This window comes from Rhododendron vialii, chromosome 9a (genome assembly GCF_030253575.1).
Source record: "Rhododendron vialii isolate Sample 1 chromosome 9a, ASM3025357v1".
NCBI lineage: Eukaryota > Viridiplantae > Streptophyta > Magnoliopsida > Ericales > Ericaceae > Rhododendron > Rhododendron vialii.
Genome location: NC_080565.1, coordinates 2816530 through 2834628, shown reverse-complemented (window position 1 = coordinate 2834628; position 18099 = coordinate 2816530). Strand labels below are relative to the sequence as shown.

At 36.9% G+C, this 18099-nt stretch overlaps 1 protein-coding gene and 1 non-coding gene across 2 annotated transcripts; both read right to left on the bottom strand.

Annotated features, from left to right (window-relative positions):
* Positions 1-1223: 1223 nt before the first annotated feature.
* LOC131301957 (metal transporter Nramp7.2-like) lies at positions 1224-12591 on the bottom strand. The gene is made up of 13 exons (XM_058328484.1): positions 12396-12591; positions 9336-9414; positions 9200-9240; positions 8965-9043; positions 8739-8843; positions 8304-8413; positions 7449-7630; positions 4612-4681; positions 3782-3943; positions 2643-2747; positions 2389-2520; positions 2177-2272; positions 1224-1804 (listed from the first exon to the last, which is right to left on the bottom strand). Exons 1-13 carry the CDS (start codon positions 12513-12515, stop codon positions 1490-1492), a joined length of 1596 nt encoding a protein of 531 aa, XP_058184467.1. The 5' UTR covers positions 12516-12591; the 3' UTR covers positions 1224-1489.
* A 4756-nt stretch (positions 12592-17347) lies between these two features.
* On the bottom strand, positions 17348-17452 carry LOC131302167 (small nucleolar RNA snoR100). The gene has a single exon (XR_009191639.1). It is a non-coding gene; the product is annotated as a small nucleolar RNA snoR100 (small nucleolar RNA).
* Positions 17453-18099: the final 647 nt, after the last annotated feature.

Sequence of the window (18099 nt, the reverse complement as noted above, 5' to 3'; positions counted from 1 at the left end):
GGCATGCAATTTTGGAGTGTCTTTCCACCAAGGATAGAATAGCCAAATGGGGGATATCCATTAATTCAATATGTGTGTTGTGTATGGCTTGTGAAGAGTCTCATGCCCATTTGTTTTTTGAATGCCAATTTTCTGCAATGATCTGGAGCCGTATTTTGCGTAAAAATAACATTTCCAGAGGGCCTCTTTCTTTGCATCAGGAGCTTATTTGGGCTAGTGCTCAAAGAAAAGGTAAAAGTTTTTGTAGTATTGTATACAAGTTATCTTTGGCTTCTTACTTCTTGTGGGGTGAGCATAACATGCGGATATTTCAGAACAAGAGCGGAGATGTAGATGGCCTAGCTGCAGCGATTCTTGATGCGATTAGAGCCAAGCTTTGTTCTTTCAATTCTGTAAAGTTTTCTTGCCTTAATCGGCAAATTTGTGATGATTGGTTACTTAGCTCTAGAGTTTTTAGGATAAATAACAGCTGACTTGTATAGCCTTGTATTCATTGTATTGTTGTTCAGGGGGATGCCCCGTTGTATTTGTAGTTGCCGTGTTTTTGGTGAAATGAAATTACTTACAAAAAAAAAATTTCCTAGCACGAAAGGAAACAAATGAGTGCATTAGTTGCTAAAGAATTAGTTTCCAGCTCATAATCTGGAAACAATGCACAAAGCCAAGATCCATCTTCAAATCTTGCATAGAGAATGATACTTTCTTTCAGAAATTTTTATCAAGCAGAGACTGCTCAATTGCACCGAAAAGGATTGGTTCATTAATTCCTTCATAAATAATGCATCATCATATAACTAGCAGCATGCATAAGAATTAGACACGGTCTTCTATATGGCAAGTGTTTTTTTTTTTTTCGAATTTAATTAGCTTAAATTATCCCGTTAAAATGATTTGGTTCTATGGTTTCCAACCAAGCTGATGTTTTCCACACAACGACACGTCAAAGAGCGGCAGTACTACATGGCACGACTAATAAATTGGCCGTGCCAGGTACAACACAAAGCACGTTCGGCACAGACTAAACAGGTTGAGCCGCCACGACACCACCCATTTGACACCTTTAGCAGATCGATCCCCTCAATGCGTGTGCCATTGCCAACCAGCTCCCACGTACCACCTTACATATTCCAAGGACAATCACTGGGCATTTAATTAGTACGATTTTTGTTAAGCAAAAAGGGTATTCAATTGGTAACGAACATTATTGGGCATAAAAAAACGACTTGCACCAAAACACATTTATTATATACATATATGGAAATGATTTTGATTTTGATTTTTTTGCTCAGCATACATGGAAACGATTGATACAGAAACGTTAAGCAACATTCAACATATGGTACAAACTAGACTTGCTCCCTTAATTGCGATCCAGAAGACACTGGTTTCAAGTCTCCTTTCCAGAAGAACCAAACGAGGCCTTAAAATTCAATTTTTTGAGGGCTTCACACTTGAGAAATAGAAGATATTCTTGGCACCACTCTGAACCTTACTCAGGGAGTGGGATATCAGCCAAATCCTCCCTGTAAGGAACACTGGAGTCTTCCCCGTCCTCCGTGCTGGAGTGAACGGTCGGGTCGTTCTTCGTTGTGTCGATGTATGTCACAGCCGTGTCTTTACGCCACATCAAGTAAATCACGGAGGCTACGTAGATGACCATCATTGGAAACACTATGATCGCGATGAAAATGGTTGCGGCTTTCGGCAGAGTGCTGTGAATCATCCACCCAACGAACGATGTGCTGAGGTAGTAAATGTTTGCGCCAATGATTGCTAGCCCCATGATCCACGAGATCACGATAATCTGTAGGCACGGTCTTCAAATGTTTAGTTGAACTTCCGGTCATTTGCATGCATAATTTTCGTTTCTAGTGGAGTTAATTTAGCAAGATTTTGACCACATATTCCTAGTTTTTAAAAATAAACAAAAAATTAATGATAAAATTTTAAATCAGACCTGCGAGGAAACCCATAATAGGAAACTCTCCGGGATCGGGACGGTTGATTTGTTTTCCCGTAGGGTTTTCTGGACCGTATCATTTCTGAATTTAAATAAAGAAGACAACACGCAGAAATTGAAGTTTTGGAAATATTAATTTCTGTTATCTTTTACTGCTTTGCGGACTTTTTGTCAAATTCGTTGTCGACATTGAAAATATTTGCTAAAAATACTTACATATATTGAGCTCTTATACGGTCCCATCTTGCTGGTACTGCTACTGAATTTAAGGAGTGGAATCAGAGAAAATGGAAGTTCAAATGATAGTATCATCTGCCAATTCAAAACCAATTGAAAAGAAAGAAAAATGATAATTCGTTATTAGTAATTGAATCAGCAAAAAATTGGAAAAACTGGAAAACCAATTCTACTATGGTGCAACAAACTACCGATGAAATTATGATTAAATTGCCAGCTGCAGCAGGTCCACCGACTAGCGAGGCTATTAGACTTGGTGCAATGGAAATGGTCCTTGTCATAAGGTTTCTTTGCCATCTCTTCATTTTCAGATCCAAGAAACCCTAGAAATCGCGCGACCAGATTACCCGTTAAATTCCAAATTAGGAAGTTATATGTGCGTAAATACCTACTATACAAACTATGGACTATACATACATATATATATAGACATGATTATCTGTACCTGCATGATAAATTGTCCAGCATAGGTGCATGTGATAGATGAACTTTGTCCCGAAGCTAGCAACGCGATGCCGTAAATGGTTGAACTTGATTTCTTAAGCACATTCTGAAATTGAGAAATGAAATTTTGATCATTAAGATTTTTCGTTCTTAACTTATAACTACACGCTAGCAGCAGAATCGCGGTTCCAGGGAGTGAAACAATCTTTAATTTGTTACTGGATTGTTATTTTGATTTTACAAACCTTGTTATTGAACTATTATTCTGTTCTTATTCAATTTTTTTTCTTGTTTTTAGTTTTGGGTTAAATCTTTTTTGGATTACTTATAAGTTTCGACAAGAGAAATTTAAAAACTACAAAAATATATATGAAGCAAACTGAATTTTTTGTGTAGAAAATGAAAAAATAATCTTAAAAAAAAAAAAACATAACATGCATCTGAGTGATGAATTAATTATTTTTGTCTTTGTTAAACTTTTTATTTTAATATATTGATCATAAATTTTTTACTCTTTAAATTCTTATTGTTAAGACGAATAGATAAAAACAAAAATTTTGACTCAAAAACTAGAATAAGACTAAAAAATAAATCAAAAAAAAAAAAAAAAAGTTACGCCAAATCACCCCTAGAGTGTTATAATTGAAGGGTGTAACTAGTTTTGTAGCTACTATTTGCTCATGTTATGTATGTTGCTATATTAATTTATTTGACATAAAAGAAGAACTTCATAGATAATAAATCGTAAATGAAGTGGCTGATTAATTTTCTCAAGGTAAATTAGGCTCGTGTTTCTTTTGACATAGTTGGACGTTTGTTTTATTTTCTTTTTCATTCGCTCTCTCGATATATCCTTTTTGAGTTTATAAAAGTTTCGTTTTATTTTCTTTTTCATTCGCTCTCTCGATATATCCCTTTTGAGTTTATAAAAGTTTCGTTTGCCGAGAAAAAAAAAAATTACATTGGCTCTTGGAAGAAATTCGTCCAGCAAAGAGAACTTCACTGGCCGTAATTGAATACTTTGGCCGAGATAAATTTATCGTCGCTCTGTATTATTACGCTTGAATAGTTCAGTAAGTATGAATTTCCGAAGTATCAAAAAGAAAGAAAAAAAGAAGGGTAAGGAGTACTAGTTTCGACCTGTAGAAGGAAAGAGGCAGAGTTTAGAGTGACGTTATTGCATTGACTCGAGAGGCTTGGGTCTGAACAAACAGTTGCTGATACTGAGGTGACTGCAATATTTATCAATAATGCCACAAACAAGGCAAAACCCGTCTCCATCAAGTAGAACCGACAAACTTCCTGCAACAATGTTAGAGGATTTCAGGTTAATTCAATTTCTCGTAATTAAGCTTGTAGCTCAATTTTAATTGGTACGAATCTGGCTTAACAGTTCAAAAGTACTTTTAACGGTTCAGATTTTAACAAAAAAAATTTAGGAAAAATTTAACTGTAGAGATGAAAAAATGAATAGCTACGATGAAATTAATGACAGAGACCTTTGATCTTCAATCTAATAATAGAGAAACGGGGTCCAATAAGTAATTTCTGCGAGAAGCCCCTTGGGTGGGACAAGTGACCTAATATAAAAAGTCTAATTACATTTGTATCTTAACTATTTAAAAATCCAATTGGTCCAAAGATATACTTACAATATTCAAAAAACTCTAGTAGTTTGGGATCAATTAATTCTATTTACCAATAAAATATGAGTTCTTGAATTTTTTTATTTATTATTTTTTCGGTAATTGTCGTGTATAGCACGGATTGATTCTAGCTTCATATTCAGATAACGATTTTATTTAATTTATTATACAGTGGTTTGGAAGTCATAATCAACGAATCGTATAAGAGATTTCAAACATGAGATTTTAGGAGAATACAAATCTCTATATTTCAAGCCTTGACAATGCGGCCAACCTCTTGCAAGTTATATGCATGCAATCATAAAAAGGTTATTGTTGACTTACCTTTATGCCACGGACAGAATTTGGTATCTTCCTGGAGAGCACCAGAGCTGAGTGGAGAAAGAGGTTATGGCTGTTGATGAAACAACAAGAATAATAAGTAGTAACACTTACTGCAAAACCAATTGAAAGGGCGATACAAAGAAGAAACGTAGACTTTTTAAAAAATGGTTAGTGTAACCATGACTGGGTATATAATTATGATATATATAATTCAAAAAATTTAGAAATTACAGCAGAATATTGTACACACCGTATTTTGAACTTTCCAAATTAGTTTACTCACGGTCTTTGATTCCCTAATGATGAATAAGGTCAATAACATTCCGAAATTGTTGGTGTGTTTGATGTTTTGAGCATTCCGAATCTCATTCAAACCCTTTCAAAACCTTTTCAAACCCCTTTTAAGTCCTTCAAGCCAGAACCAAAGGGCCTCAACAAAACCCTGCTTGCATATGTTGATACTAAATTGGTGTGCGCTGGTTCACTGCCACGTGTCAGTCATCGGTCAACTTTGACCGTTGACTAGGCTTTTACTGGCGCACGCAGGTACCCTACTAGCGTACGACGGTCAAAATCAGTCGAATCACCTTTATTCAACCATGTGCACAAGACTTTTGACCCCCCCCAGAATCCTGTACATTCGTCTGGTTGGTGCATACATGCAGGGGATGCTCCTCACTTTCTCTTACAATATCTATCAAGCAAGTCTCATGCATTTAATGCATGGAGACTCTCCTTCCAACCCAACCAGCCCTTTGACGCTAGTTACAACCCCCCACACCCTCCCTCCCCCCTCACTCATTCCCTTATAAATACTCCCCTTGAATGCAAGGGGTTACAAAAACATAAAGAGCTTTCGAGTCTTTCTTCTCTCTTCTTCCTTGGTTCCTTGTTCTCTTCTCTCATCCTTGAAAGAGTGAACAAGCAGCCCCTCCATACACCACTCACATCCAGACACACATCATCCATCCCTCAAACTTCAAGCTCAAGGCTCAAATACACCTCCAACCTCCAAAACCAAAGGTATACCACCTTTGTTAAGCTTTCTGTTCTGACTCCTGAGGGGGGCTGGCAGGGTCAAGGCTGGTAATCAATACCAGTCCTGACTTTAAAGTTGGCAAGGTTTCAAAACGTATATAGCTAGCACTAACGCACGCCAGTAGTAAGTAAACGTACGCCAGTTCTAGTGGTACGTGCATTACTGGCATGGGGATCAGTGTCCAGCTATTTTCTGCTTTTCTTTCCCTTTTATCACCTTATTGCATGTTAAAAATCAGTTTACTGTTTTCTATATTTAGAACTGCTAGTTGTAAGATTTCAATATTTACTTATGTTGATATGAAATGCCTCTGGATCCTTCTGGTCATGTTCCAGAGCCCAGAAAGTGCAAAGTCAAGAACTGGACAAAATGGTATAACTGGCGTACGGTATCCACTTACCGGCGTACGGCAATTAGATCTAGCTCGGTGGCTGGCCCTTGCATGGTAACTAGGCATTGGCTTCTATTTTTATCCTCATACTGTTTATGTGGTGTTTTTGTTCATTCTTTAGGCCTTATGGCCCTTTTAACTAGAGCTGGGCAACAGACACGAGACACGATAACACGACACGAACCGAACATGAAGTTAGCGGGTTAGGGTTGAACATTTCTGACACGAAACACGAAAATGACACGACCCGAGAACACGAATTCTAAATGGGTCGGGTTCGGGTTGAACACGCGAGACACGAAATTGACACAACCAACACGGTTACAAATCTGTGTCACCCATTTTCACGAACATATATACATAATATATGGTATATCTGCAATTCTATATAGAGTTAGGCAACAGACACGATAACACGACACGAACCGGACACGAAGTTAACAGGTTAGGGTTGAACATTTCTGACACGAAACACGAAAATGACACGACTCGAGAAACACGAATTCTAATTGGGTTGGGTTAGGATTGGGTGATTTGTGACACGAACCCGACTGACACGACACGAACACGACCCGACACGACCTGTTACCCAGGTCTACTTTTAACTGCTTATAATTGTTTACATAATGCAATATAAACTGTCTGGTTTGTCCTAGGTATGCGCTGGTCCTTTCCAAAGCCCAGAGGGATGGAAATAAGAGTTGTGAGTTTAGACTTACTGAAGTACACCAGCTTCATTGTGGCGTACGCAGGTCATATCTGCATACAATGGCTTGGCCAGTGCATGCAGGTTTCTTCCTGCACATGTCACTCCGGACCAGTGTTTTACAGTCTGTTTTCAATCTTTATTATTTGTTTCAATAAAGCAAGCACGCCATTTTACCACATTTTACCAACTTATTATAGTTTTGATCCCCCTTAACTGCTCCCCCGCCCTAAATGGCTAAAAATTATTAATGAGAGAAAAATGCAAACGTTTTCACAAATGCCCAAGTGGAGACCAATCTCCGGATTAGGAGAGAGAGGTGCCATAAAACCCTTCCCCTCTCGTAACCTGGCTCTCGAATCTCAGATATCAAAGGTGACGATGGTTCAATGTACAAAACCTTTACCAATCAAAATGTAGCAAACGTTTCAAGTTCGGTTCCTTGGGTGCATTCCGCTAAAATCCGAGTGGTGACTCTAAATCGAAGCGTTTCGTCGCGTTTTCCAAAAAGGACGCAATCGAATTTTTCGGGGCGTGTGCTCACAAATATCATGGTAGCTAGAATATATTATCTGTAGCCAAAGTTATCGCAATGTCAAAGATATTAAGAATATCTTTACGGCATAATTAGGACGCCATTGCCTTATATATTATCTGTAGCCACAGTTATCGCAATGTCAAAAATATGGAGAATGTCTTACGGCATAATAAGGGCGCCAATTAAGGCAATGGCATCTCCGGTGGCAGTTTGGCCACTGAGCTTAGGAATAAACAGTCCCTTAAACAAATCAGCAGCAGGAGGCTTCACAAAAGCCATTTCCCCGAAGAAACATGAAGCCATTATGAACACCATAATTGCTACGAACAATTCCAGCTTTCTAATCTGTTCCGTCCAATTCAAAAGAGAAGGTTTTAAAAACCAAAAGGCAAAAAAGAATAACAAAGATGAAACGCCCTAGTGCTCCTTTTAATGTATGGGTTTGTCCAATAAAATCTTTAACTTATTGGAAAAAAAAAACTACTAGTAGCGAAAAATTTAACAGAGTAGGGGGAGTTATTAATCGTAGCTAGGGAATTGTCCTTTATAACAAAGTATTTTTTTTTGGTTTGAGATAACAGAGTATCCTTACAACGAATTTGAGAAAAAAAAAATTCTTTTTTGTTTGAATTGATCAGTGGGACCCCTTTAAGACAGCCATTTCCGATCCACCTCCATTGAATAAACTCCGCGTAGATATAATAATAAAGAAGGATTACGCTATGCAATAAAAAATGAAGGATGAACACATCATATGTGATTAGGACTGATAAACGGATCATCGAATGACCTAAGCAATGACTAGGTGGCATGATAAATAAATGAAACACCAAATCTTTAGGCTTTGCTTTGTGCCATTTCGCTTTATATTAAGTGTTTGTATAACTGTTTAATAGAAAATGCCAAAAACCGGACCGAACCAACCCATTAAACACCCCTAAACGGTTGTGTTTTTGCTTCATTGGTACAAATGACTAATGATTGAAATGGTACAAGTGGATTATATCAATATATATACCCCATATCTCTGAAGGCCAATCAGTAGGAGAGTGCTCAAACCGGTGAGAAGGACTCCTGCCCAGACTGGTATGTGAAACAATATATTTAAGCCAAATGCTGTCCCAATAACTGCAGCCAAAAAAGAAGGAGAAAGAATTACCACATGTGTTTCTCATAAAAAGTTTGCATAAATAGGAGATATATTCTGCCAAGCAGCACCCTCCAAAGCGATGCAGAGCAGCCGATCTGACTGTTCATCTCGGTAATATGAGGCTTGGATTTTAACCGAACAATAGATGGTTTAGATTTTTATGCGCTCAAATTCGATTCGAGCCGTCTGTGTCGAGATGAACAGCCGGATCGGCCGCTTTGCACCTGCTCAGCAAAGAGCTGCTTGACAGCATCCCCGGATCCACGTTTTGTTTCGAAGGGATATTCATCTTTAGCTCCATACCTTCAGGAATATCGGCTGCTATGACGGCTGCTTCTGCCAACAGCCAGAGGCAATACTTCACAAATATAGGGTACTCGGCCTTGCATAATTCCGATAGGTGTTTTCCTTTGAACCAAAACAAACAATTGCAACTTAGACTGAAATAGAGAAAACTTGGAACAAAAAAATTACTCGTTAATTAATTGTTCCTTAATTGTAGCTTGCAATAATTCATTTTAAGTCTTACCAGTGCTTACGCCAAGATTTGCAGCAAGCGATTGAATTATGAGGGCGAAGATCATCCCGAGAAGGATCACCCAGAGTAGCTGAAATGGGGATTAATTGATAAGTTTCATTATACGTAACAAACTTTGAGATAGAGATTTTTATCTTTACCATCTTCTTCTTTAATAACCAAGTTCATTTTTCGGATTTTTAATTTTTGTTGATAATTTTGTGATATTTTTATGTTATAGTCTTACCTCGAATCCATTGTTAGCTCCGGCTTGCAAGTCAGTTTCCACTATGGCATCAGAGCAGGAAAATGAAAAGTTATTCCCAAATTGTGAAACAATAACACTCTATGAGAGAGAGAGAGAGAGAGAGAGATTTACGTACAATTGCCGGGGTCAATATAAGCCATCGACACGAGGAATCCAGGGCCGACGTATGAAAAAAAGGTTCTCCATGCAGGTTTCTAATCATTAACAAAACCAAAACCAAAACACATAAAATCAATTTCAGGGCTTGAGGAAAACCATAAAAAAAAACTTGGTACAACCATGTGTGGGAGATGAGAGCCGTAAAGTCCATGAAACCATTACTTTTTACGGACCCAGACACTATGGCTTCGTTCAGTTGCCAGGAATGTTGTATAAAAAAGTTATTCTCAGAAAAAATCAAGTAAAGTGAAGTAAAGGAAAAAGAAATCTATTTTCCTATGAGTGTTCATTTGACAAAATTTTTTTGCAGGAAAACTCAAGTTTAGTGGTTCATTTATCGGGAAAAGACACTTATGAGAAACTTCTTTATTTCCCATGACTAAAAGTAACTTTGAGAGCTAACACATATCGAAAAATGTATTTTATCTAATGCAAAGCCTTAACATGAAGCTTAAAAAAGGAGTAGATAATAACTAAATAAACAAATTTTAAACAACTATGCTTGATTAGTTGCCGATACAAAAACTCATTGATAAACTGATAATTAGTAAGTACAAAACAAAAGTAAAGACTAATGATAAGATAAATAAATACTTTTCAAAAAAATCAATTACTAATTTTTTTCACAACAATTATTTCAAAAAACAGTACAGTAGTTGAAATTGTTGTTACTCACGTAAATCTCAAAGTGCCTTTCTAAGAATCTAATTCGTATTTTTTTGATATTGGCGTCATTTGCTTTTTTTCTTACCCGCCAATTATTTTGGCCCCAAAAATGGAGAAAACTTTCCTGCAAAATCTTATGCTTTTAGCCGGATCACTTTTGCAATAAAGTAAATCTTAGGAAAACTTAAGAACATGTTTTCCACTGTTTTTCTGGCAACTAAACACTACAAAAGTTATGAAAAAGTTGATTTTCTCATCCTTTTATGTACTTTCCTAACAACTGAACGGGGCCTATAGTGCTAGAGTGCACTGTAGGAGTGTAGTTCGTAATTTGAGTAGTCCATATTAACAGTAAAGACAATGACTTCAGTGTCCCCGGTCATTTTGGGGACACCGTAACTTTTGGCATAACAAAACCACTATGAGTATAACCAAAATCTATTATGAGCATAACGAAAACCATTATGAGCATAATAGAACCATAACAAGACATAACTTGTTTGTTATGCCTTGGTTGTGTTTGGTTATACCTTGGTTGGTTTTTTGGATATTCATTGGTTATGCCTTATTTGGGTTCTATTATGCTTCTAATGGGTTTTAGTTATGTTCATAATGGTGAAGTTATGCCAAATATTACGGTGTCCCTAAAATGACCGGGGACACCATAGCATCATCCAACAGTAAATAGTCCTCTTAACATTAAATGTTTAAGATTTTTAAAGGATGATGCTATGGTATCCCTGGTCATTTTGGAAACATTGTAAGTTTTGGCATAATTTCAACATTATGAGTATAACTAAAATCCATTACAAGCATAACAGAACCCAAACAATGCATAACCAAGGAATATTCAAAAAGCCAACCAAAACATAATCAAACTCAACAAAGCATAACAAACAAGTTATACCTTATTATGGTTCTATAATACTTGTAATAGATTTTGGTTATACTCATAATAGTTTTGTTATGTCATAAGTTATGATGTCCTGAAATTGACCGGGGACACCGAAGTCATTCCCCTAAAAGTATCCTACATGTGAGATAATTGTAGTGCAAGGTGCACTACTGAAGTGTAGAACGTGATTCGATTCATCCATCTCTACGACCAAAATCTCAGAAAATATCTTACATATAAAAGAGTCATCTTACATGCAGGATGTTTTAAACAAACTTGACTATTTAAAATACTTTTAGATGACTCATATTGTCCCAAATTTCTAGGGTCCCGAAATTATATAACATTTTTCCTTGAGAGAAATTTATTCACAGGAACGCATAATCTCACCCATCTATTCGCGCAATTTTTTTTTTTTGGTCAAGCGGAATACTAGATTAGATTACGAACAAGAGGACCACGTACGGGTTACACACAAAGTCATTAGGTCCATAGCCTAGACAAAGCGCCTGAAATTAGTCTAACAACTGCCTGATATTCAGGCGGTCTCGAATGACAAATTCCCTAAGAGATATGGGCATGTTCATAACAAAAACGAGCTCATCCATCTGCTCGATTCCCATTCTTGCGAGGTGGTCCACGCATCCATCTATTTGCGCAATTAATAGCTGAGATATGTTTTCAATTTTGGCAGGTAAAAAATAATTTTGACTGGTTAAAATTGATTTTCAATTCAGACCATCCAAAATACCTATGGATGAGCGCAATTCAGCAACGTAAATTTTCTTTACGGAATGCTCCATAAAAAAAGGTTTTCTCTTTTTCGCAAGGTTTGATGGTGAGAGATAACCTACCCTACCCTTACACCCACTCACCAAGCACGATTCCGCTGACCTCCGCTGATAGACCCCTATTATATTAGAATTAGGCATATGTGTGCCCAATTTTTAAATGTCCGAGGAACCAATGACGAATGACCCAACTCATTAAATTATTTCCTCTTTATCGAGTATACTATTTGAAACCTTACACGTGATTGGTACTGCTCACGGCTTAAGTTCAATACAACTTCTTATTTTTGTAAAAAAAAAAAAAAAATGAGAGAGCAAAGTGGAGGAGAAAACAAAATTTAGCCAAGAATGCTTTTAATTTCAGTTATATGTTTTAAGCGAACAATTGTGTAACAACACAACGGCAAAAATATTTTAGTAATCAATTGAAAAAACTCCAACGATTAAAGAAAGCAAGAGCACAACGGCATCACAACAAGAAGATAATATCCTAACTTGATTGACACCCCCATCCCGACGATCATATGCCACTCAGCCATATGCCAGTACAACAATTTGGCGATGATTCTACAGGGGTCAAGTACATTAGATCTAGTTGTGTTTAGTTTTGTATAACATCTTCGGTTTACTAAAAAAAAAGAGAAAAAAAGAAAGAACGAAAGACCTGTTGCTTTTGATTTTCAAGATCAAAGCCTTCAAGCGTGTTGTTGGTTGGAGTCTCCTTCTTCACATCAAAAGCTGCCATGGGGTTGCTTTCCCCATTAACTTGTTCCAAGCTCCCCATCTCTCTCTCTCTCTCTCTCTCTCTCTCTCTCTCTCTCTCTCTCTCTCTCTAAATATATATATACGTCTGCATATGCAACTCATGTAGGGTCCTTAACCTCTATTTATAGTGCAGTCTTGAACTCTTTTGAAAGTGAAAGCACATAAACATTAGTACGTACTCATTTAAAGATTGAACACTGGATGAAATCGTTTTGATCAGCATCTCCAAGTGGCAGGAGAACACAAATATAAGAATTACATGGAACACGAAACTCCATAATCACTATAAGTCCTACCCATCTCCATTAGGGGGAGAAACAATCCCAAATAATTCCACAATCACTACAAATCCAACCCAACAATAAGTCCCAAATAATTTCACAATCACTACAAATCTAACCCAACAATAAGTCCAATTAAGGGGAGAAATAATCCCAACAAATGCAAAGGGAAGAACGTCCGCATGCAGGTGGGGAGATTCCAGTTCCTAACCTAGTCCTAGTGAGATGTAAGAGTCCTATCCAACTGATCGAGTTAGTCCCGGCCAGTTGGTTAATTCTTAGCACGCGCGTTATATTTATTGTAATTTTGTGATGATCACGAAAGATTATACATTGCCCCCCAGGGCATTGAATTATTTTTTATATAGTACAAAGTTGACTCTAATTTGAACTACTATATATGGATTATTTTTTAGTCGGCCTCTGATATCTTCGACTTGAATAAGAATACTCTCTGGTCCTTATAAGGTACTAAAACGACGTCCTTTCAATCCTCCTTAAAGTTTTAGTTTTTGAATTCTCATCAAGTTTACTTAAATGTTTACTGTTGTTTTGTTAGTATGAGAGGTTATACGTTGCTCTTGTCACACTGAATAATATTTCGTGTAGCAACAAGTTGACTCTACATTAGTTCAAGTACTATATGGACTTTATATATTTTTTTGGTGATGGTCATATCTAATGTTTACAGTTGTAAATTAAGGAACACCGTCAAGAAATCAGTTCAATCGGATAATTAATTGTAATTGCTTGATCTGATTTTTGAATGTTTTCATCAAGAATTCAGATTATTCGAAATTCAGAAATATTGGAAGATCAAATCAAGTACTTGTGATTATCCAATTGCACTGATTCTTTACAGGATCACTCGAAAAGTTATTTTAAAATCAATGAATGAACCGTATCATTTGTATGGGACCCTGAAGTGGTTCCCAACGAGCTGTTTGTGCACAACCTGTGCACATGGTATTTTCATTAGTTTTTTTTACCATGTTGTTGTTGGTTTTTTTTTTTTAATCGGCAAAAGATAAATTTTATTAGAAAACAGAGAAAGAGGAAAGGAATCGAACAAAGAGTTGGAAAATACACCACAAGAGCATAATCCAAAACACCCAAAGGTCTGCCATGGTCCACAACAAAATAAGACAATACAGCACAACCTAAACACCCAAATAAACAAATAAAGTCCAAATGCCCAAACCTAGGCCAGCCCACCCAAATCGAACCACAAAACCCTAACTACACTAGCAACTGCCACCACCGTACAAACCACCGGAGCCTAACCTCGCCGTTAAGCCGAGCCAACCTCTCCCAGACGTAGAGACCGGCGGCGGAAGCCGGCCTACGACAGTGAAGGCCGGAGCAGATAGGGTCTGAGGGCCAACCACCACCATAAACAGCAGCACCCCAACACACCCTCGCAACACGATCTTCATCTGCAACAGCCACTCCAGAGCAACGAGATACTAGCCCCATGCCCGATTGAGAACTCAGACAGCCACTGACCGGACTTTGGCACACATAACAACCAGAGCAAACAACCATGGGAGCCGCATCCACCTCACCACCACCAGATTGGACTACCGCCGATCAAAATTGCCATCTTCACCGATCGATTTTTGAAAAAGGAAAACCTGCAAAACAAAATTAGAAACGAAACTAACTACACCGCCTCCAAAGCCCCAAATCGCCGCCCTCCACCACCACACACCCCGGCCAGATCTGCACCACCAACCACCAACCTCCGCAGAAGACGGGCCACCCAATGCTGCTTGGCCACCCTGGACTGTTGGTTATTTATTACAATATGATGTGTATGAATAACTCTTTAAGATTCTCATTGTTATAGATATTCTCATTGTTTTTTTACCACGAGCTGTCTGTGCACAAGTGGAGATGCCAATAACATGGAGAGAGGTTCTCAACTCATATCCACTAAAGGTAGTGATAGCGGGGGGGGGGGGAGGGGGCGGCTTGGGGAAGGGATGGGGTCCCGCGGCGGGTTTGGATCGAAAACCCAAGAAGGAGAAAAGTGCAGAGAACTTTCCCTCTCTAACTCTCTCGATCGGTTCTCGTTTCCTAATTTGTTCATGTCTCTTGCTTTGCGCATACGGTGAAGATACTTGTTTATTATTTTACGATTCTTCAATTTCAAATTCCGAAATTCATAATATATCTTACGTACTCCTCAGTTATATTATGGATACTTCTCAAAGTACAATATATGTACGTAACAGGAAATGATAAATAAACATACGTGTTCCATGTCTTTTGCCCTTTGGGGACTTTTCCGATTCTTAATTATGACCAATTTGATTTATTATTATGGGTGGTGGTGGGACCTAAATCACATAAATCGCAAGTGCGTGCGTGAGCGTAGAGCATTTTGGAAATTATGTACTAAGAATTAAGAGCGTAATCGCGTTGCGAGGATTGAGAGCGTGAGCGCAGAGCACTTTGAAAAATTATGTGACTACATATAGTATTTGATATGAGCCATTGACCCAGGGGCGGAGCTATATTGGGGTCCGAGGGGGTCGCCCTGGCTTCCCGAGCATCTGAGTTTTAAAATTTTTATTTTGTATATACGTGATTTGGAATATAATTAATAATTATTCGTGTATAGCTATTTATAATCTTAATAATTTTAATTTGATTTGAGAAATGCCGGTTATTTTACATTATCATTTCTCAATTTCTCTCATAAAAAAAAATAAGCACGTGACAATTGAGATAAATTAAAAAAAAAAACAAAATGATTGATTTACTTTAACTGCATTAGACTGGAATCATTTGAATGTACAAATGCTAATGTATTGGAAAACAAAAATCTTATGCTATAATGAGTATATGTTCCAATAAAAAAAATATGTCTATTAAGCCGGCTCTCTGGATCAAAATCCTGACTCCGCCACTGCATCAAGCAAGAGGAAAGTGGTATAAGATACATTCCGTACGTACTGATTATTTCCGAAGAGGTTATCAACTTGTCAAATGGTACTATTATGGTCTATATATAATCCATCAATAAAAAATAAAAATAAAAACTTAGGTCAAATTTGAGAAATGTTATTTTATTTATTGCTACTGTCATTGCTCCAAATGTGTAATATGTTTAATTATCGCAACGTGCGGTTCCAATGAAATCTCATTACAGGTCATCTATCTTCTAAAATGTCGACATTATTCTGTAAGACCGAAGGGCTTGTTTGGCAGTCCATTTTTGCTTTGTGTAATATGTTTAATTATCAATGCGTGCTCTAGCTCAAGATGTGAATTCTTGAAAAAGAATTGTAGAATACAAAATTCTGAAATGTCTTTTTGAGAAGTTTTTTGATTTCTGATTATATTTTAACTAATAAAATCTTTTGGCAAGAATTTGATCGACACATACAATCCAAATACTTTGAAGGATTTTCATTACAATCCATACACTTGTATTTTTCTACACCCAAATAGGAGCGCACGCGTGTGTATTACAGTACGATTTCGCCAGATAAGTTTTTTTTTTTTTTGGTCATGTTAATTATAATCTACTTTATCTTAGGGGACTCGGGGAGGAGTAATTATTCAATACTCCCGAAGTATATCAACTGTATACTCTCTCCTCTTACATAACATGTGGATCTCATATGTGTCCTCCTGTATTGGCTCCACATGTAATGTGATAGGAGGGAGTATACGTTTCATATATACTTCGAGAGTATTGAATAATTTTCACTCGGGGAAAGGGATGAGTACTTACGGGAATAAGTTTACTAACAAGTAAAATATTACTAAATCCCTTTTCTAAATCTGTCCATTTTCGTAAGGAATGACTCATTCCATTTGGGCCATTTCTATCATTGTTGGGATGCTTGGCTTGGCTAACTATGATGCATCATCACCCAGATGTATTCTTTCGAGTCATCAATATTTTTTTTTTTTTTTTGCTGATAAAAATTATTACTAGATCTAATGATGAAATGCAATGTGGTGGGTTCAGCATAGATATTTGTATAGACTAAAGAAATGTATATCTAGTCCTACGTTGGTATGTAATTATTTTATTGTCACACTGTTGTTTTCATGTTCAACTTGTACAAACTCGTGCTCCCTCCGGTCATTCACATGTATGATTTGGATCAACCTAGGAGTCCTCGGGCATGTTTGCGATGGATGTAGATAAAAAATTTAGACTTTAGCTTCAGATTCTACTACACATTTTAGATTTCGGATTCTAATAAAAGTTGAAAAACATATTTGTTGCAATTGCGATATTATGAGAATTTCTTTTCTTTTTTGAAATTTTTGTGTTTCAGAATTCCAAAAGCTACTCAAACCCAGTTTTGGACTTTTGAGAATTTTTTTTATTTTTCAGGTTCTCAGAAGTTTTATGTAGATTTTAAAAATCAATTTTGTACAATTCTTGGAAACATTTCAAATTGATTTTTAAAAGCTAAAATTCATCTAAAAATATGTGCAACAACAACAACAGAACCCATGTAGTCCCCAGTCATTATGGATATGAGCGGGAGAAGATTGGAGACAGACATAACCTTTGGCAATATGCACAAAGTGACTGCTCTCAGAATACCGCTGAAACCATGTCCCCATCAAAGCCAAATGGCATCAGAGAGGTTAGACCTAGAGACCCAATTCAATTTTTGTGCATATTATCATGCTTCATTCATTAATATTCCAGAGCATCAGTATGCACAGCTCATCTAAAAATATGTCAAAAAAAATTATTTTTTACAAGCCGTCACTTCGCTAGTTACTTGCGATTACTTGACAAAGTTGACATAAAGACCTACATAAAAATATCATCATATTTTCTTTACTTCCCCTAATAGTAACCATGAAGCTCAAATGTCAACTCAACTCAAATATTACCGTCCAGCTCCTACATGATTGGAACTACATAATTGATAAATAATAATCCAACTAGGTTCATCACTTCGCAACTGAAATATTTAATTTATCTAAAACCCGCCCAGTATATTTTATATAAATCTTGTTTGCTGGTTCGAATGATTGTTTTCTGGATTTTGATTTTTAAATCAATCCGGATAGGGAAAGTCTGATAAGGTAATGAGAGTATATTGTACTTATGAAAGTAGAAACTTATTAAGTTTTTTTTTATTTTATCTGAAAAGCTTATTGAGTTGAATTTTGGTAAGTTTGATAATGACCATCGGTTAGAATAGCTGCCTCGAGGTTTAAAAATTCTCTTAGTCTACTCTAGGAGTTGGAATATATTTGAAAGATACTAGATAGATTCTATCCATTCTTTTTTTTGTTTTTTTAAAGAAAATTTTAGGGCCCCTTTGGAAGCCAGCC

Coding starts and splice junctions, on each gene's coding strand:
- LOC131301957 (XM_058328484.1), bottom strand. CDS start 12,515: ATGGGGAGCTTGGAACAAGTTAATGGGGAAAGCAACCCCATGGCAGCT. Junction 8,844..8,964: donor AAATCTTGGCGTAAGCACTG/GTAAGACTTAAA, acceptor TTTGGTTCAAAG/GAAAACACCTATCGGAATTA. Junction 2,521..2,642: donor CTGGACAATTTATCATGCAG/GTACAGATAATC, acceptor CGCGATTTCTAG/GGTTTCTTGGATCTGAAAAT.